Raw genomic sequence first — 22,181 nt, forward strand, 5'->3', positions numbered from 1 at the left:
TCTTTCCTAGGAAAAATGAACCCAACTATTGGTAATGGATCTCCAATAAAATCTGATAATAGTTTGTTATTATCAATAGGTGACTTGTTATACTCTACAGCAATGAGATTTTTGTCCATTTCAATTGTGTTAAAACATCTGACCTATAATGTACACTTTAACATACCAAAATAACAAAACTATGGATGTTTTTCACATAATAATGAATTTTGATTCTTTATATTTGTGTACCTAGTTTACAAAATAAACATTTTGTAAACTAGGTAAACATTTAGATACACAAATATAAAAAAGTTCATTTCAAAATTGTATTCAACAACAAATAATAATTTAAAAAATATGGTGGTGTTGGCAATTCATATAACCCTTGTGCCCCTGCAAAGAAAATAAAGCAGACACAAAATCAATTCATAAGATTAATAATATTCAAAATTCAGAGCTCAATTACCATGGCTGAGGTAGTATTTTTTAAAATTTGCAATTCTAAGAGTCCCTGTATTATAAGAATAGCAGGAAAAAATGATAGCTGGAATCAAAATTGGAGGTCAAACCACAACCATCTGAAATATTCAGACCACCTCACTTTAGTCAAAAGTCCTTATTAATGTAAATATTAAGAATACAGTGTCAATCTGCATGCTTAGTAAACTTATACTTGATCACAAAGAAGTGGGGTTTTTTTAGGCTCAAAAATAGATCAAGATGGATAGCATCATGGAGAAGATATTAGTCTCAGAGAGGAAGGAAATGACAAAGACAGGGTCTTGAATGATAAGGACTTTTAACAAAATACTAGAATAATTGAAATAAAAGTCTGTAATGAGAATGTGTACATTGGTACATATGAAAAGTACTCTCCCCATTATTATTTTATCAATGTTACATCTGAGCACAGATAAAATGGGAAAATACTAAATCTTAATTGTTCAGTTCACTTTAAGTCCAGTTTCAATTAGTAAAAATAAAAGTGATAGCTGTCTAAGGTAGTCCAGCAACTAGGGCTGAACTACTGATGCATCCAAGAGGATCTCTTGCCCATGGTATTACCAAAACAAAATTCACTGATAAGTTTATCATCAGAGGCAAGGTACAAAAAAATTGCAAGCTTATTTAATTAACATAAGAGTTCTATTTAGCCCTATAGTATTTTATGTTATGATATCCAGATTTCAGAGCTATGCAATAAATGGAATGGATGTACTTGATCATCTCACTATATAATTACACACTCCTTGCTAAAATACTTGAATTTGTATTAAAAGAGAGGGATCGCTGTCTTGGGCAAATGTGGTTAAGAGATCAAAAGCTGCATCTCAACCGTTCCTAGCTGAAAACCAGTTACACGGTTGGGTTCATACACATCGTTTATTTCCACGTGCGAGCCTGTCCACTCTGCTCTCTAAAGTTTATGCTTTAGGACGACATCGGGACCTAGCCAGCTGCGGCTTAGTGTCTAATTATAGAAATTAGAAAGCTTATGTAGAGGTTAGAGAAAGCAAAGCTTAGCGCGAAGGACGAACGCAGCTTCAATTTCAGTCTGGGGCACCGCCTTTAAAAAAGGACACAAGGCTTAGTAAGATAAAAACACACGCAAACTGTTCATCCCCGATAAGGTACCAGCGCCAGGCGGAAAAGTGGGTCTCGAAATCATCAATAAAATATCAAGAAGCGCCGAAGGGACCGAGTGGCACTTCCAGGCAGGTCAGGCGCATCCGCACCGCACGAAAGCCTGAAACCGAGGCCCCAGCCTCACTTCGCCCAGGCCTGGCGCTTCAGCGCGTGGCTCCCTCCTCTCCACCTTGTTTTGATAACAAACCGGCGTGAGGAGGGAAGAAACGCGCACCTCCCCCAGGCAGGTAATAGGCTGTGGGCGGGCTTCCTCCCGCCTGGCCCAATCCGAGAGAAGTAAGGGCGGAGTTTCTGCCGGGAGCGAAGAGCCAGCAGGTCAGGCGGCAAGATGGCGGCCATCGCCGAGCAGGACTTGGTGCCCCTCAGCCTGGAGCAACTGCCCACTGACCCGCTCCTACTCATCCTAAGCTTCCTGGATTACAAGGACCTCATGAGGTGGGCACCGCCGGGAACGAGAAGCTACGGTCGAGCCCAGGGCACGGCTGCCCCGCTCCTTCCTTTCCCCTGCAGCACCAGCCTTTGGGAAAGAAGGGCGGTGGTGTTTTCTCAGGAGAGGCGGGGGAGAAGAAGCGAGCGAAGTGGCTTCTCCCCCCACGGATGGGAGTCGGAAGGCTTGGCTTATGGAGGGACGGGTGTCTCGAGGGGGCCGGGCAAGCTGAAAATGGGGATTGGTGACGAAAGGAGGGTGGTGTTTCCTTGAGGTCCAACGAACTGGGGTAGATGGCTTTTCCGCGGGGCACGAAGCTGGGCAGAGGCCTCGATGTGTGGGGAAGCATTTCTTTCTGATGTTCCGGGCTGTTCTGCCTTGCAGAGCTTAAGACTTTCCTGCCAGGTCTCAGGCCATCAAAGAACCCTCCATGCATCTCCCTTTGCTGATGGACAGGTTTCTTTCATCAGGCCTGCATGTATCAACAGGTGCTTGCGTTATTCACTATGTTAAAACGGGCCTGCCCTAGTGATACTCTATGGTGGGGCATTTAAAGCTTTTCTGAGAAAGGGAAATCAATTACTGTAGCAGGATTATTAGCGTGGGGACTGGTCTTGCCGCTGTAAGATACAGCTGAAATTTATGAACTTGATTTGGAAGAACAGGTTTAGTGCCAGTGTCCTGATATAACTTCCTATTCATAAGGTGGTTCATTTTAAAGTTTTTTAAATGAAAAATTTATCAGCTACTACAGTAAATTGGGGAGAGGAGAAGCTGCTTAAGTTTCCAATTTTTTTTCTTCTGTGAGAATGGCCCCCCCCACCATAGCAGGGGAACAGCTTCCATTGAAATGGCCAGAAAAAAATAATTTAAGTACAGTAGGCATCCTCTGCCATATCCCTATCACATTCAGAGCCTATTGAGCGCTTAAATAGTGAAAAAAGTGAAAATAAAAATACATATCTTACAGCTAATGTCTAGTGTATGTGTAGGAAAAGCAATGTCAAGAGAAATTGAAAGTGAGGTCCCTCAGTGGTTAGTTGGGCCACTAAATGACTTAATAATGAATTGCATAATGAACATCTGATCAAAATTGTTGTTGTTCAGTTGTTAAGTCATGTCCGACTCTTCGTGACCCCATGAACCATATCGCACCAGGCCTTCCTGTCCTTCACTGCCTCCCTGAGTTTGCTCAGCTTCATGCTCATTGCTTCGGTGATGCTATCTAACCATCTCATCCTCTGCCGCCCTCTTCTCCTTTTGCCTTCAGTCTTTCCCAGCATCAGGGTCTTTTCCAAAGAGTCCTCTCTTTGCATTAGGTGACCAAAGTATCTGAGCTTGAGCTTCATTATCAATCCTTCCAATGAGCAGTCAGGGTCACTGATCAAAATTATGGATAAATATTTTGACATTTATTTCATTTCAGCAGATTTTGATTTGTTAGTCTCTTTTTAAACTTTCAGTTAGTTGCTATGAGCTAATCTGGCAGCAATAAATTTCATAATTTAATTATACATTGTAAAAAAAGACTATTTTTTTCAGTTCTGTGTCTCTCTGCACTTAGCTGTAATAGATAATCCCATTCTAAACTGTAAGAGAGAAAGAAGCATGTTTTGAAAGTTAAAACCCTTATGAAAGGAAGAACTGAAATGTGTCTTTGGGGTGACTTTAAAAAGTTTAAAAATCAATACAAAACCATAACAAGGTAAATACAGTAATTCTAAACTGTAAGAGAGAAAGAAGCATGTTTTGAAAGTTAAAACCCTTATGAAAGGAAGAACTGAAATGTGTCTTTGGGGTGACTTTAAAAAGTTTAAAAATCAATACAAAACCATAACAAGGTAAAAGAATTAGAACAAAATAAAAGAACATGCAACTGAGTAAACCAGTCAATCAGAACATCATGGACTCTCCTACTCTCCCAACCCCCATGCCCTGTAAATAGGGTTTTCTTAAGGGTTTTCCAAAAGGCCAGCAGGGTCAAGGCCTGATAGTACCTGCAGTGGCCGTTCATTATTACTAAATATTAATGGGAACACTATATGGATTGTTCCTTGAGGGTACAGCGTGTATTCCATGCAGTGACAGAATTTTATATAAAATGTTGAGTTTGACATATTTAGATTCCAGTTTATAAATGGAAATTCACTAAGGGTAATATGTTTGCGTTATTTATTGAAAAGTAAGAAAGTAATGTATACAATTTCCAGTGATTGGAAGGTGAGGTTTTTAACATTTTCTTTCTTTTGCAATGATTCTCATGTTTTCTTGTCATTCATTCTATCTGTCCAGAACAACTCTGGCAGGTTCTTTCAAACACTGAATCCTGAAAGCTTAAAAAAAGGAAAATAAGTGAATTCAAATAAATATATATCTACAACTTCTACTTCTAAATAATTGAATGTGTGATCATTTAAATATTAAACATCTGCATAAAACGTTTGGTTTCATTTTTAACATGGGAGGTTTTCAGCTCTATTCTCTACTGTGTAATAAAAACGATTCTGGCATTATTATGACTGTAGACAAATTTAATCTGATACATCTGTATTGCAGTTGCTGTTTTGTAAGTCGTAGATTAAATCAACTTTCAATCCATGATCCATTGTGGAAGAGGCATTGTAAGAAATACTGGCTTTTGTCTGAGTAAGTATGGATAGTATTTGATTTTTCATAAGATAAAAATGGCTTCTAAATATTTATCCAATCTAAGTTAATAAATGTAAGAAGGAAGAACAAGGCTTTGAAATTGCCTCTAGGTGTAACCATCTGAGTTATTTGGTATTAACATATGAATTATTAATATTTATAAATATCTTTATAAATTATTTATATCTACACTTACATACTGTAGTAGTTCATGTGTAGATTGCACAGAGGTTTTCTCTTGGTTGATATGTTACTTCCTTAAGCTTAGTATGGGTTGGAAGAGAATGAATATGTATGTGGAGAGAGAGTGAGATTTTAAAATATTGAATTAAGAGTTGGGTTTTTGTTCATTTTTAGATAGCTGGAAATTTTTCTAAATATCAGTTTGCCATGATAATATTTATTCTACAGGAACAGCTTCTAAAAGATTAATTGGTTCTTCTGCAGGTGTACTAGAATAGCTCAAATTTGCCAGAGTAGAAGAGGTGGTTTGGTGGTCAATAGATCTGGGCTGATCTCCCCTATCTTTGTAAATTATGTTGCATTAATTAATGGAGTGTAGAAAGTTTTTAATTCAAAACATTTTGAGCAAGAAATAAGCCACTTCAGGCTCAGATTAACAAATGTCAATTTTGAAACAGCTGTTCTAACCTTATCTATATTGTCAGTGTACATAATGTATAAATGTGGTATTTGTATTACCATTTGCTGCTTTTAAAATGTATGTATATATTTTATTTTTTAGAGCTGAGAAGTCTCGAAGAAATAAGAGCTGGAAAGCAATTTTCATAGATATGTATGCCGATTTAGGAAAATATATTCAGTATTATGCTACACTTAAAAAAGCCTGGGATGATTTGGAAAAATATTTGTTGCAGCACTGTCCTCGGATGATTAGTTCTTTGAAAGGTATTGTTAATATATTTGACATTTTGGAAAGCTTTGTACCTGATTTTTCTTTCCAAATTTTGAACTTACCTTTGCCATTTTTTATGTAAGAAACTGAGTAACAAATATTAGCAAGTGACCCCGCTATATAAATACTGCAGAGCAACAACAGTAATTTAATGCTGCATACTTGGTTTATTTGTTAAGATGACAACGGTGAAGTGTTTTTTCAATCTCTTGTATGGAAGAAATGCTAATCTGATTATTTGACATAAGAATCTAGAATGGAAAGAGCTAAGAAGAATGGGTTCTGGTTATATCTTATAAAAAGATGTTAAATACAGTGGTACCTCAGTTCACGAACTTAATTCGTTCCGTGACTCTGGTCGCAACCCGAGTTGGTCATGACCCGAATCAAATTTTCCCATAAGGTTCAATATAATTACAGTTAATCTGTTCTGAACCATATGTATTTTTTTTTTTAAACCGCAAAAATATGAAACAAAATACAGTACGAAGAGAGAGAACGCTAACCTTGCTCAATGCGACTTCTGGCGTGGAGGACAGGAAGGTGGGTGGGGAGGCGGTTATTGCTTGGAGGGAGAGTCCCCCTCCCTACAGGAAGCCACGACCACGTGTCACGGGAGGGAAGATGGCCGCGGATCCTGTTCGTCACCCGATCCGGCATTCGCGAACGGAAGCAAAATTTTGCGAACGGAGCTGTTCGTGACCCGAATTGGTCGTGAACAGAAGTGTTTGTGACCCGAGGTACCACTGTATTGTATTTATAAACTTCAAGAGTATGGACAGAGTGTATGCCTTAGATGTCACAGAATTCTTATCAACATTTACATGCCATTTAAAATAGTGATTGGGATAGCTCCTTTGGTAACCTTTTAATCCAAAATTAATGTTATTGATTCATCTATTGTGGAAGAGTTGTACAACATTGTAAATTGTGCCTTTTTTTTTTTTGCAGGCCTGACCTGTGCTACTAATTTTGACTTTGTGTAGAGATGGAGTTTTGGGCTCTTCAGTGATCCAGATTTAAAGAGCAAAATGCAATTTGGAGTGCCCATGGGTATATATATATAGCACCTATCCACAACACCTTAAACTAAATGCTTTTTTTCCAAGGATTGTGTGCCAGCTACGGAGGGCAGTCACATGATCTGAGGAAAAGATGTAGTTGTTTTAAGGTATTTCCTACAGGTGCTACAAATAAAATCACAGTTTGCTCTTTAAATCTAGAGCTCTGTACTTCCCTAATGGAGTTTATTGTTTCTGTGTGGGTGTATTTACAGAAATTTGCCTCTTTTTAATATCCTGATTTCCAGTTTTGCACAGAAACAAAATTGTTTGATGGGGGGTTTTTTTAGTAAAGAAGCAAATATGATTTTCTAGCAACATAGTCAAAGTTTTTGGAGTTGTGCTGTTTATAACAGTCCAATCTGAGTAGAGGAACTAAGAAGAAAAAACTGTTGAATTGGATGAGAAAATTGGGAAGATAGCTGGCTGAGTGTTAAAAGAAATTGGCAGCTGGTTTGGAACATAGTATTTAACCTCCTCAGAACTTTTTATCCATAGATCTTATCTTGGCAAACCATTAGTAAGTTTTTAAACACTGAGGCTGCAACCTTGATGTTAAAAATGTTTTCTTGGAAAATTTCTGAGACCCATTTTAGTTTGTATTAGGACTGGAATGGACTAGGTAGAATTACTCCAAGGACTGAATCTACCCCAAAGGCTTTCAAATTGCCTTTTGGGCTTTAAAATAATTTGTTCCTGTTTACAGGTAGTCCTTGACTTACAACCATTCATTCAGCAACCATTCAACATTACAAAGGCACTGAACAAGGGGGACTTATGACTGGTCTGTGAAGTTGCGGCTTCCCCACGGTCACATGATCACCATTTGCACCCTTCCCTGCTGGCTTCCCACAAGCAAAGTCAAGGGGGAAGCTGACAGGGAAGGTTGCAAGTCACTCCCTTCACTCTTGCCACTTTTTCTCCCAAGGAGCTCCAGTACCGGCCTGCCTGTTCTCCCCAATGCCCTGCCGCTGCCCTCCCTGGCCCACCCACGCTCTCCAGCGCCCACCTGCTCCCTCACCAGGCTGCCCCTGCTCCCCAGCATCCACCTGCGGCCTTGCTGGCCTGCCCACTCTCCCCAGTGCCTGCCTGCTGCCCTTACCAGTCTGCTTGCGTCCCTAGCAGCCACCCACAGCACCCACCCACGCTCCTTACCTGGGACTCCCACCTCTTCCTGCTTAACGACCCACCTGGGGTTACAGTGGCAACCAGGACTGCTGAGATTGCTGTCGCTAAGCGATGCTGTCACATGATGTTGCGCTCTATTATCGCATCGCTTAGCAACAGCAATCCTAGTCCTGGTTTGTTTGTTTATTTATACAGTACTGTGCAAAAGTTTTAGGCAGGTATGAAAAAATGCTGTAAAGTAAGAATGCTTTCAAAAATGTATATTGTAATTGTTTATGTTTATCAATTTACAAAATGCAAAGTGAACAAACAGAAGAGAAATCCAAATCAAATCAGTATTTGGTGTGACCACCCTTTGCCCTCGAAACAGCATCAATTCTTCTAGGTACATTTGCACACAGTTTTTGAAGGAACTCAGCAGGTAGGTTGTTCCAAACACCTTGGAGAACTAACCACAGATCTCCTGTGGATGCAGGCTGCCTCAGACCTGTCTGTCTCTTCATGTAATCCCAGACGGACTCGATGATGTTGAGATCAGGGCTCTGTGGGGGCCAAACCATCACTTCCAGGACTCCTTGTTCTTCTTTACACTGAAGATAGTTCTTAATGACATTGGCTGTATGTTTGGGGTTGTCCTGCTGCAGAATAAATTTGGGGCCAATCACACGCCTCCCTGATGGTATGGCATGATGGATAAGTATCTGCCTGTACTTCTCAGCATTGATCCTGACCAAATCTCCAACTCCATTGGCAGAAATGCAGCCCCAAACTTGCAAGGAACCTCCACCATGCTTCACTGTTGCCTGCAGACACTCATCATTGTACCGCTCTCTAGCCCTTCGGTGTACAAACTGCCTCCTGGTACAGCCAAATATTTCAAATTTTGACTCATCAGTCCAGAGCACCCGCTGCCATTTTTCTGCACCCCAGTTCCTATGTTTTCGTGCATAGTTCAGTTGCTTAGCCTTGTTTCCATGTCGGAGGTATGGCTTTTTGGCCGCAAATCTTCCATGAAGACCACTTCTGGCCAGACATCTCCAGTCAGTAGATGGGGATACCTGGCTCCCACCTCCGCCAGTTCTGTGCTGATGGCACTGCTGGACATCTTCCATTGTTGAAGGGAAATATGCATGAGATGTCTTTCATCTGCTGCATTAAGTTTCCTTGGCTGACCACTGCGTCTACAGTCCTCAGCATTGCCCGTATCTTTGTGCTTCTTCGAAAGAGCTCGAACAGCACATCTTGAAACCTGTCTGCTTTGAAATTTTTGCCTGGGAGAGACCTTGCTGATATAACTACCTTGGGTCTTATTGCTGTGCTCAGTCTTGCCATGGTATATGTCCTGTGACATAAAAGTCTTTTCCACAACCTCACCTTAGTAGCAGAGCATGGCTGTTCCTCACTCACTTTTAAGCCTCCTACACAGCTGTTTCTGTTTCAGTTAATGACTGTGTTTCAACCTTCATATGAAATTGATGATCATTAGCACCTGCTTGGTATAATTGGTTAATCATACACCTGACTCTAATCCTATAAGATCCTTGACTTTGTGCAACTGTACAAAGTGTGCAAATGTAAGAATTAATGCTGGATTGAAGGCAAAGGGTAGTCACACCAAATATTGATTTGATTTAGATTTTTCTTCTATTCACTCACTTTGCATTTTGTAAATTGATAAACAATTACAATATATATTTTTGAAAGCTTTCTTACTTTACAGCATTTTTTCACACCTGCTTAAAACTTTTGCACAATACTGTATTTCACATTTGTCACCGCCCATCTCACTACAGAGCAACTCTGGGCAGTTTACAGTAAAAAGAATAAATATTAATTAAAATAGAATAAATATTAATTAAAATACAGTACAAGATTCCCATATAATACTTCCAAGAGACTGATGTTAATTAGGAGTTATTACACTCAGGGAGCGTCATCAAGGTGTGGGATCAAAACGCAGGACACAAATGCAGAATAATCAAGGCTTCACTGCAGTGTTTATTGAGCAATACGTACTGGAGGGGGACCCACCAGAAGTTAGTGGGAGGCACTCCCCTACAGGCAAAATGGATGCTCTGATATTTATACAGTTCTACAAGAAGGGGAAGGGAAAAAGAATGTATACGCATACATATTCATATGATGATGCAGGCATACCTAAATAGGCAATAGTTCTCAAGTTACTTTCTGCCCCTCTGTTATCTGCTAGTAAAACAATAGTGTCACAGAGAAGAAGACACAAATTAGTTCAAGGTGCCAAATGCCAGGAAGAAGGCATCTTCCCTCAGGGCAGATGCCCAGGTTGCTATGGGAATGTTTGTGATAAGGAGTTTACAACCGGCCTGGTTCACATCAGCTTCAAGGATGCTTCCACATGCCTTTGTTTCAATCTTATTAAGGCGATCCCATTCATCTGAGGCCTCTAGAAACTTGTCTTTTTCACCCAAAGATTCATTTTTCTCACAAAGGCATCAGCCACCCCAGGGTTGGTTGTATCTCTTCTCACCCCATGTGAGTTGGCAGAGCCTGGTCTTCAATTCCTTCCAGAAAACTGGGAGGGTAGGGGCCCGCCTTACCTCTAGGGGGAGAATATTCCATAGGGCAGGGGCAACGACAGAGAAGGCGCTCCTCCTAGGACCCGCCAGTTGACATTCTCTCGCCAATGGGATCCGTAACATGCCTCCTCTGCCTCACTGGGTGGGACGGGGGGAGTGAGACGGTCTCCCAGGTAACCTGGACCCATGCCATGTAGGGTTTTAAAGGTGATAACCAACACGTTGAACTGGACCCAGAAGCAAACTGGCACTCAATGCAGTTCCTGCACGGCTGCATTTTGAACCAGCTGTAGCTTCTGGATTCTTTTCAGGGGTAGCCCCATGCAGAGTGCATTGCAATAGTCTAAACAAGAGACTATTGCCATCGCAACCCCAGGACTACATGTAGTTGTTTTGGAAGTAAAATAATTTATTCACTTCTAGTTATTATTTTGTAGGAATGTGCAAAGCATTCCAAAGAGGTGCTCTGCAATGTTCAGGAGCACAAATGAAGCACTTCTCTTCAAATCATTAATGCAGCTGCAACTCTTTCAGTGTGAAGGGAAGCTGTAGTGCATGTACATGAACACAAAGACAGTCTTAGAAACTTCCATATGAGCCTTACCTAAGAAGCATCTGTTTTAAAAATTTCAACAGAGATGCTGTTTGGGCTCCCACAGGTTACAAAGCGCTTTGCTCAGCCCTATTGTTTTTTACACTATTTTATTATATAAGAAATGTAGAAGAATATCCATTTTAGAGAAGTAAACTCTGAAGATGAACCTAACACAGTTGTCAGAATTGCTACTTCCATGGGACTTGCTGAGCAGTTTAGCATTGGGTCTTCGATTGTTGCCTGTTTATATTGTGTGAAGTCATGTCTGAAAACTTGTAACTTCTCAATATCACAGACAGTGTTCAGGAAGACGATCTGGATGCTGTGGAGGCACAGATTGGTTGCAAATTACCAGATGATTATCGATGTTCATTTCGAATCCATAATGGACAGAAGCTAGTTGTCCCAGGGTAAGATGTTAAAATTAATTGTAATTGCTTTTTTGTAATTCATTACATATACAAGCGTATGCATATTTAAAATATTTTTTCTAAAATTATGTTAATGTTCTTATAAGCATATTTTTAAACTTTTTTTTATACAAAGGTTGATGGGAAGCATGGCACTCTCCAATCACTATCGCTCTGAAGATTTGTTGGACATTGACACGGCAGCTGGGGGTTTTCAGCAGCGACTAGGACTGAAGCAATGCCTTCCCTTAACCTTTTGCATTCACACTGGATTGAGTCAGTATATGGCTCTGGAAAGCGTGGAGGGTCGCAATAATTATGAAATCTTCTACCAATGTCCAGTAAGAAAAACTTGTAAATAGATCTTTAGACAGCAATAATGCTCTTCACCCACTTCAGTTCATGAAATTGATACAATATATGGTAGGCATAATCTGATTGTTTGTGCAGAATATTTAAGGGTTTTTTTTCATCTGTGATCCCCCCTTTCCATCATTGGCAAAAGGTCACAGGAATGTTTAGAAGTTCTAACTGGTGGAGAGGAAGCAAGTTTGAGATGATAGCAAGGGCTCTAATGGCTGTCAGAAAAGTGAAAATTAATTAGGCTGTTGAAAGAAAACCTTTGCATCAAGAATCAACAGTCAGAGCAGCTGCTAGATGAGAACCTGTGAGTGGGAAATGAGCAGAAATAAAATATTGCATGGTAATTAGGAATAGACTGACAAATTTGACCGCAAGTCACTAAAATGTAATGATGTAGCTATAGTTTTTTCTCAGTATATTATTAAGAAAGTTCATACTTTTGGAAATGTTTGGTTATATGAATAGTGTGAAAAATTAATTTGTAGATTATTGAAACCGCTCTGCTGATTTTAAAAATATCAAGACAAAGGTTTATCTGTAGCAATACATTATTTGGCAGTACAATAAAAAAGCGAACTATACCATCTTTTTATTATGGTAACACATAAAAATCAGTCTTGTCATTTACATATCAGATTGTTCTTACAGCCCTGATAACACAGTAGGGTTTTGCTTAATGGTAGAAAAACATGTTTTATTTATCATGTTTTTATATTTTGAATTTATTCAAGGTAAATTTCCAGTAACTTCTTTTTAAATTGTGAAAATCACATCTGATCTGCTTGCCATTACATCCTGTTTTATTTCCCCTAAAAGGGGAATCTTCCAGCTTGCAGTCATTTCCTGAAACCAAAACTTTCATTTCCCAAATATATTGTAATATAACTTCTCCATCTGTATAATACCAAGGCCTTAATTTTCTTCCCTGTGTAATTGATTGAATTTTGCATTAGTATTTTAAACTATAAATCCTGAAAATGGGTGTAAAGTTACATGTAATAGTACAACTCAATAGCATAATCTAAATTAAAATACAGTATTTTTGCCTGTTTTAGGACTGAAACTTCAGTGTAAAAGGCTGCATCCTAACAGGACATCTTGTTTTGCCTAAACTAGAATAACAATATTTTAAAAGTTATGAATTTAAAGGCTTTAATTCATGTGATATTTCTAGTTATTTTTCCAACTATGTTCTTGATAATATAATTTCAACAAAGTTAAGTTTTCCAGCTTAGTTTGCTATATTATTACAAATGTGAGTAGGAAACAATCTGTTTGCACAAAAGGCATGTAATTTTTTTTTTTTTTAGAGAGGACTGGACTAAAGGTCTATAGAATCTTGACAGAAATCTTATTACTGTCTATATAGTACATGTGCCTTTTAAAAATACATTTTTAGGATACCAATAACCTGTTTCTTTTTACTTGAAGGATCAAATGGCCCGTAATCCATCTGCAATTGATATGTTTATCACAGGTAAATATATTTTGGAACTCTAATGGGCAAACATTTTCAGAAGGAGTAAAAGGAAGAAGCTAATTAGAATGATGAGCTACATGTACATGCTTATTCTCAACAGATTCTCAGCATATCTGATTTATTACTATGTGCCTTTCAGTTTATAGCAGCTTCCCTCTTACTAAGTAAATGAGCCAATTACTGGGTCAGCTACAGATGAGAGAGATTATAGTCTAACATAAGTGGAACTCATCTGATTGGAGAAAGTTGGCTTGCAGCTATTTAAACACAATGGGAGGAAATAAATTATATGGAGCTACTACTCTCAGCACGTATTCCCTATCCTAAAACTTTGTCCAGGTTATATAAGCCTTTGGAAACTAATTTCCAATCCATCTTTCTGCCGCAGTGATGTCTTTTACTGTGATATTCAACAGCCTCATGATTCTGTACCTCCACATAAAGCGCAAGCTATTCAGTCTTTACTGTGTCATTCTGATGTTTATGTTTATAAATAATAAATTAATATTGTATCAGATTAATCACATACTTAACTTGCTTATAGTTGCCCTTGTTGTACATCTTTATCTATTCCAGAGGTAGACCTGAGTTTTATAGCATTTCTGATCAATTGATCTTCTGTTTTTTTCCTTGTAAACTGTTTCTCCCTCTTTAACATTTAGGTAATTCCTATTTGGAATGGTTCACCTCCTATGTAAACAATGTAATAACAGGTGGCTATCCAATCATCCGAGACCAGATTTTCAGGTATTTAGTTTTAGTTTAGAGTACAGTACTGTTACAATACATTATACAGTGTTATATCTTATTGCAATTAAGGAAAACCAACTGAAACCTGTATAAATGTGTATATTGATAGTATTTTAGATGATGCAAATGCAAATGAGAAAACAAAGGTTTTTGTTTACAGATTTAGATTACAGAAACAAAGCCTCATAGTCTTCTAAAAGATATTAATAACAAGTGCAAAACTATTAAGAGAAATGTGTCTTACTGTCTTTATTTTAAAAATGATTCCAACGTTCTTTAAAGAATATTATAATATTTTCTAATGAAGATTTTAAAAAGCCATTTGTTATCACTTCTCCCTAATGCAAAAAAAAGGAAAAATGTTAGGAAAAATGTTTTCCTAATGTATTGTTTTATGCTAAACAAAGTTTTCCCAGCTAGATTCTATCTATCCAATCTGGACAAACAGTGAATGCCTACTGAAGTTGACTACATTAAGAAGGGCACAGAAGCAGTCATTCTTGGTAGAAGTTCCCCTTCTCTGGAATAGCTTGCCCCTACTGGGCCACCCCCACCCCCTGGCAAGAACGGTTCCTACTATCATTACCTTCTGGATAGTTGTTAAGACATGGCTTTCTAGAAGGCCTTTGGAGATCAAATTACCAGCATCAGAAATGGGAGAATGTGGAGAAATGGGAGAAATGGTGGTATTGTGGTGGTGGTATTATCATTTTTTTTTATTATTGTACACAGCATAATAAACTACATTGCTGTGATGCTGTTACTCATTAAACATGAGTTGGGAGCCCCACTGATTATGCAGGGTTTTTTAAATTGTACAGGGAGAATAGCATGCTATACAATTTAGGGAATTCTACAGTAGCTACCAATTTGGCTCTCTGAATGGCATACATAGTTGCTCTTAGAAACATGAATTTCCAGTTTCAGTTTTAATTAACATCTTCATGATATGAGGACTGTTAATTTAATTTACAAGTATTTGTAATGCTGAAAAGTAGATGTGAGGAAGTATCCATTAGAGCATTTAGATGTGAATACAGTAGAAATAGTAGAAGCATTTATACAGGTTTGGTTAAAGTATAAAATGTATTATTTAAAATGTGAAATGTTGGCTTTAATTTAATCTTTCAATATTTATTTACTCCTTGAAATGTCAGATAACAAATTTTTACTTTTTCATTTGCTAGATATGTTCATGAAAAAGACTGTGTAGCAAAAACAGGAGATATTACTGTCTCAGTGTCCACATCTTTCCTACCTGAACTCAGTTCTGTACATCCGCCTCATTACTTCTTCACTTACAGAATCAGGTAAGAATAGTAAAACCATGTTACTGAATTAACAGTATGTTGCTACATGATTATTTAATCACTAACAACATTTTAAAATATTTAAAGTACAAGTGTTTTTAAGCATAATAGAAAAAATGTGCAAATACTGATTTCTACAGGGCTCCCTTGAGAACCCAAAGCAATTTTTTGGACTGTTTTGCAATGTAGAACATAGACCTTTTAGAACCATTCCAATTCAGTATTTTTTCCCTATAATAATCACATAGTTGTTTCCACAAGTGTCAGATTTGTTTCCTCAGTGTACTATTTCTTACACATTTTACTTCCATTTCCAATACAGTCAAACTGCTGTATATTTCTCCATAGGAAAACGTTGCATTATTGCCCTTGTAATATGTGATGATGTAATATGGTTCTACAGATATCACAGCCAGTTATCACAGAATACTAATGAGAGGATACATATGGCTATCTTCTGGCTATTTCACTAATATATTTTTCTTAGATGATACTTTTTAGACTTTTTTTTAAAAAGCATGCTCAGCACTTATTTACTGTATCACGGAGGAATGTGAAGTGATGCTGTATATATGAAAAGCAGAATATCTGCTGTTTACTTTCTCCTTTTCAAAAAAATGGTTATTTCTTTTTTTAAATGCATTCCTTTTCTCACATTGCATTGTATTCACAAGCTGATATGTAATGTAGACAGCCTAAGTTCTGCTTCCTTTACAAAAATATTTTCACCAAGAGCCACAAATTAATGTTTCTGGACAATATGTGCTGCTGTGCTATGTAAGTGACACATTTCTAAAAGGAGTGTTTTGTATAATTTATTAGAATTGAGATGTCCAAAGATGCACTTCCAGAGAAGGCTTGTCAATTAGATAGCCGGTATTGGAGAATAACAAATGCCAAAGGTGATGTGGAGGAGGTTCAGGGTCCTGGAGTAGTAGGTAAGACATATTGTTTCAAAGTGTTGACCACATGAAGAAATGGTTGGTTGATATGCTCAAAATAATGAAGAAGTTTGATTAAATTGGCCATTTAATTTAAAGGAAAAAACATAAGCAGCTGTGGTACCTCAATCCAGAATTTATTTCACACTAGATCAACTCATGTACATCCATATTCAGATTAAATTTAAATTTCAGTATTCTGATTGTTGTATAGCTACCAGGAGATCCATAAGAGGTCCATTACATCTTTTTCTTTTCCAAAATAAATATGAGCTATTGAATCACATTTTTAAATCTTATTTACTCCTAACATATAATTTGGCTTTAATTTAAGTGTACTTAATTCTAAAGTTCTCTGATCTTTTTATTTCTGCAGGAGAATTTCCAATAATTAGTCCTGGTCGAGTCTATGAGTATACTAGTTGTACTACATTTGCTACTACATCAGGATACATGGAAGGATACTATACATTCCATTGTCTATACTACAAAGATAGATTTTTTAATGTTACTATTCCTAGATTTCACATGGTTTGCCCAACATTCAAAGTATCCATAGCACGTATGGTAAGTTGAAGCAACTGGGTTTAGGCAATAATTTTTATATCCGGTTCCTAAAAACCTAGTAGACTTGTATTTTTAAAATAGTATTCCTTTTGCATAAAAATTATCAAAGAAGGCTATGTCCTATATGAACAGACTTCATTGCTCTAATCAAACTTACCTCCAGCCTCCCCGTTGTGTCAGAGGATGGTCATAGTTTGATACAATTCATAACTTTCAGAAGCAATGAGTCATAATCTTGTATACTTTGCATTGGGTGTTCAACAATCTAACTTGCTTTCTGATATTAAATCTGTATTAAACATGCAGAGTGGAGGATCTGTTACAATTACTGTGAAAATCTTTAAGTGCTATGTAATTTCTTTTAAAAATATTTAGAATTCAGCAAGATGAACTTTAGATAAAGGATTAATATATAATTACAGTGCTATTTATATGATTAGTAACTGAGAAAGAAATTTTTTTGACAGAAGGATTATTTTGGACTATATTTCTAGTGACAGTTATTGTTTATATTCTGTTAATTTAGGTACTCTGTAATGGTGTAAATGGAAAAAAAGCAGATCTTATCTTGATGTGCTTTGTTTAAAAAATTGCCTAACATCATTCTCCGCAAATTATTCAGGGTAGGGTTCATAAAGCATTTAGAAAATTCCAGGAAAACAATAAAAGATAGTGTTTTAATAAAAACAATGATGTGAATATTACACTCATGGGACCTTCTACAAAAATTGAATTAGCTGATTAAAAAAAATACTAGATTTAGATTCAGTTTCATATCCTATTCTGTCAAGAATCCATGTTTTGTTTCTACTTAACAATGTTACAGTGCCCAATGATTTAGGCATTTTATATAATTGACTGTGAAACATTGTACATAACTGAATAGTGATTTCTAGTACATCCTTCAACATTTTTGTAAATTTCAGTTTGTTTAGGGTATCTGTTAAAAACAAATGTTCTATTTAGATTTATTAATTGATAAGTAGAATATGGCAGTAGTGAGAATTTAGTCAAATATTTAGCCAGCCAGTTGTGAAAACAAGTTGAAAGTATATGGATAACACAGAAAGCAAAAATGAGATGTTAATGTATTAACTTCTTTATGATTCTGTTTTTGCATTTTTATTGAGATGGTAACATAAACATTAGAGAGTCAGTTTGGGGTAATGGTTGAAGGCACCAGCCTATAAACTGGGAGACTGTCTCACCTTAGGCACAAAGCCATCTGGGTGACTTTGAGCCAGTCATACATACATACATACATACATACATACATACATACATACATACATGTCTGTCTGTCTGTCTGTCTGTCTGTCTGTCTGTCTGTCTGTCTATCTATCTATCTATCTATCTATCTAAGGCTGGTTTTGCAAAGAAACTGAAAATCTGAATTGTGTTGCTGTTTCTCTTGTGTTTAGGAAACCAACCATAATGATTGTGCTATGGATGAGGATGAAGATTCAACAGATACTGACGAATATGAAGATAGGCATAGAATTCTAGGCATTCCCATTCCTTCTGGGCGTTGTCCACGTCAGACCTGATCAGATTTTTGAAATAGGAGTTCTGCGTATAGATGAGTGTACATGTGTATGTGTATGTATACACACACATATGCATATATAAATATACACACACATCTGTGTGTGTGTGTGTGTGTGTGTGTATAGATATATAGATATATAGATATATAAATAAAATATTTGACAGTGGAGCAACTAATATGAATGCTGGTACTGGTTCTGGCTTGTACCTAATCAGGTATACAAACAGGATTTTCCTTTATCTTTCATTTGTTTTTGAAGATGAATTTGTGAGGTAAAGATGGAAATGCAGTAGCATGGGAAGCTTTATTTCAAAAAACTTTACATTTGGGAGTGCTTTACATTTAGTAATATAAAAGTTATTTAAATGTAGAATGGTGCTTGGTTTTCTTTTTTATATAAAACTCTAATGGCAAATAAAATAGTAATAATAGGCATGCCATTTTTGCAACAGTTTTGTATTGTTACCTCTGTCATAAGTGAATGAAATATTTGGAATTTATATCTCTAACCTTTAGGTTAAATTGGGTATTCTTGTATGTGTTTAAATTAAGATATATAGCAAGAAACTAAAATGATTAGAAAGAAGCTGGTCATGTTTTTAATCCTGCATTCATTCCCTGATAATATATAGGTCTTCTGCAGCCTTTCTTCACTTTAGTTGAGCTGCACCAGATTATGAAATGTTTGCCTCCTGAAATGTGGGATGCGCCATCTCGCTTATTGCATTTCCTCATTTATTATACAATATAAATATGTAAATAGCTTGTTTTCCACCCTTCAAATGCCATTTATTGTGATAAGTGATTCGAATTTTGATTTAAAGATAAACCTATTGTCTTTCCTGAATGATATATGGATTTTATAATTTCGAAAAGCAAACCATTTGAGAAATAGTCATAGCTGAGAATCTGCATCAAGAATTGTGTGCATAGTTATTGGGTAGTTGAAATGCATCGTGCCATTTAAAAATACGGAAAAGGTACTAGAAAAGTGAAATAGTGGAAACATACTTTTAAGCTGCAATTATTTATATTTACCTGGAAGTTAATCCCATTGACTTCAGTAAAGCTTTTGCATAGACACATAATAGGACTGAATGTTAAACCCTTAATACTCGGGAATCTGTACAGACCTCAGTTTCATATTTGATGTAGATGGAAGTAGTACATTGCCGTGCCATAGAATTACAAGAAAGCCTATTTTTATTTGGGGATAGGAAAATGTTGGCTTCCCTAAGAAATTGGAAAAGAAATATAGTATAAAGGGACCAGAGTTATCAATTACTTCAAAAGAGTAATGAGACGAAAATGTGTAGGATCAAAATAATTAGAAATTTCTTCGTAACATTTTTTTGTATCAGCTGAATTAGTTGTTAGTCATTCTTCTATTTGCTGAAGCCAAAATGAAACCTTAAGACAACTTAAAAGCTTAATGTAAAATGTATTGAGGAAATTGAGGGAGGAAACTGTTTGTGCCCTAGGCTTCTGGCCCATTTTTTCAGGAGCAAACCTTTAATGGCCAAAGACACACTTAATGTTTTTGTACAGATGAAGGCAGTGGTGATCATGTAAAATGAATGGGGCTATGTCATGCATAGTGATAGAGCCACTTTTTTTCCCTTAAAATTTAAAAGTATAAAAATTTTATACTTTAAGGTTTTTAAAGACTTTGTTAAGCCTTATGTAAGACTTATACTAGAGTTTCTTTTCACACTCAAAAAGGCAATATGAGAGAGTACCAAAATACTGTATTGGTTTGTATGTACAAGCACCCCTAGGGTTTAAGATTGATTATTACAGCAGGGTATTTTCTATGATGCTCTCGCATAACTTGAGGCCTAATGCTTCATTTGTGTACAAGACACTTTTAGACTTAATGGGCTTGTACTATTATTGCTAGTATATGTAAAAAAATATTAAGAATATGGGTTAGGAATACTTGAAGTCATACACTTTCCTCCAAGTATGTTGCCTTACAAGATGCCATTATATCACATCCAGCTCAATATTCTGTTCTGGTGCAAAATAATGTTATTAAACATACTACCTTGCTTTTATTTGATGATATGGTTCTTACATTGGAGCTATATGCTTGACATGGCTTGATTAATTTATTACATGGTTTTTTTCACTGTCCATTTCTATGCAACTCAAGGTATTTTACAAAAATGAGGAAATCTATATAATAAAAGCAGGAGCAAACTATCTAAAAGGCAGCCTGGATACGATTAGGCCCCAAATCCTCAACAGAACCGCTAGATCTTAAGTGAAAAATGAGATTTGGGGCATTCCATATTTCGGGGGCAAGGTGTTCTGCAGCATGGAGACAACTACAGAGAAGGCATGTTGTCTTACTTAACCTCCCGTGGGATGGAGACTCTTACTCTGTCCTGCAGGAATGCACAAGATAGGCCAGATCTTGATGGGAGAGACAGTTACAAGATATCTGGAAGCCAAGCTATATAGGGTTTTAAGGGTGACAACCAGAACTGTGAATTAGACCCAGAAATAAATCAGCAACCATTGCCATGACTATAGTATAGCTGTTCTCTGGCTGTACTGTAACTGCCACCTTCTGTTAGCAGATGGACTGCTATACTTCCAGATTATCTTCTAAGGCACCCCCACATAGAGTATGCTGCAGTAGCTTAATTGAGGTGACGTGTGAATCTCTATAGTTTGGGCTTCCTGATCCTATCACACAGCAGTCAAAGCTAGGCAAAGCCCCCAGCTATAGCTTCCACCTGCTATTCCAGTAGTTAAAGCTGGAATTAGGTTAGAGACAGATCTATCACTGATAAATCATCACTCGATCTTGCAAGAATTTAATCTGAGCTTATTTGAATACATCCAAACTCTGCAGCCTCCAGGCGCCATGTCAGGATTTTGATTACATCCCTGGCTCAGCCTGGGCTGACACAGCATAGTTGAGCATCATCAGCATACTGTATGGATGATACCTGAATCCAAACAAATGATCTTTCCTGGTAGCTTCATGTAAATGTTGGATAGCATAAGGGTGAGGGCCTCCACTGCCTCCCTCTGGATCATTCACAAACTCAACCATTCTTCCTTCACATACTTTCCTCAGCTGAAGCCACCTGCTAAGGAAGACTGCTGCAGAACCGTGTCTCCCCGCCCCCAATTCTCATAGGTGCTCCAGAAGGGTACCATGATTAATGGTACTGAAGCCACTAAAGATCTAATATGACCATGCAGGATACATTTCATCCAGAATGTGAGAAAGATGATCCACCACAGTAACCAATGCTGTTTCCTTCCCTTGAAGGAGGCCTGAAACCTGCCAGAGTTCATTTCCTTCTGTTCCTTTGCAACTGAAGCCCTGCAACCTTTTCCAAAACCTTACCCAAGAATTTGGAGATGGCGGTTAGTTTGCTTATTTGTTGGTCAGATTTATATCACACTTTACCTTCACGACATCATGCTCTGTAAATGACTGGTTTGAGAAATTTCCTCTTTAAAAGGGATGTACCACTGCTTTGGTCCAGCTTGTAGGTGACAGATTTGATGCCACAGAGGGCCCTGTAAGGGCAAAAGAATCCTAAGTAACTTTGCAAAATGTGGCCCAAGTCACTACCAGACCTTGCCCAAGTGGAGTCCAGTTCTGAGCAAATGCAAGTGAAGGAGTAAAACAAATTCCTGAGCCAAGACCTCCAAACTTCCAAGGCCCCTGAACTCAAGCTTTTTTTTTTTCATCCCAGCATTTTTCCCACGTGTGCAGGGTCCGCTTTCTTTTTTTCTTTTCTTTTTTTTTCCAGATCAACTAAATGTTGATCCATTGACTGCAACAGGAATTGAGCGACCAGCTTGTTGCCTGAGCCTGATGTTGG

The 22,181-nt window shown here is 37.4% G+C and overlaps 1 protein-coding gene across 1 annotated transcript; it reads left to right on the forward strand.

Annotated features, from left to right (window-relative positions):
* Positions 1-1,720: 1,720 nt before the first annotated feature.
* Positions 1,721-20,387, forward strand: FBXO3 (F-box protein 3). The gene is made up of 11 exons (XM_007433219.4): positions 1,721-2,064; positions 4,613-4,702; positions 5,451-5,614; positions 11,256-11,370; positions 11,507-11,711; positions 13,165-13,210; positions 13,876-13,960; positions 15,151-15,273; positions 16,096-16,211; positions 16,591-16,781; positions 18,203-20,387. Exons 1-11 carry the CDS (start codon positions 1,958-1,960, stop codon positions 18,326-18,328), a joined length of 1,368 nt encoding a protein of 455 aa, XP_007433281.1. The 5' UTR covers positions 1,721-1,957; the 3' UTR covers positions 18,329-20,387.
* The last annotated feature ends 1,794 nt before the right edge of the window (positions 20,388-22,181 follow it).

The sequence above is a fragment of the Python bivittatus genome, unplaced genomic scaffold (assembly GCF_059951505.1).
Source record: "Python bivittatus isolate LINGU-HERP-01145 unplaced genomic scaffold, Pbiv_v1 ctg000480_np1212, whole genome shotgun sequence".
NCBI lineage: Eukaryota > Metazoa > Chordata > Lepidosauria > Squamata > Pythonidae > Python > Python bivittatus.

What these genes read in the sequence shown, in the direction of transcription:
- FBXO3 (XM_007433219.4), top strand. Translation starts at nt 1,958, where the DNA reads ATGGCGGCCATCGCCGAGCAGGACTTGGTGCCCCTCAGCCTGGAGCAA. An exon ending in GATGATTAGTTCTTTGAAAG is followed by an intron (nt 5,615 to 11,255) that starts GTATTGTTAATA and finishes TCAATATCACAG; the next exon opens with ACAGTGTTCAGGAAGACGAT. An exon ending in AAGTATCCATAGCACGTATG is followed by an intron (nt 16,782 to 18,202) that starts GTAAGTTGAAGC and finishes TCTTGTGTTTAG; the next exon opens with GAAACCAACCATAATGATTG.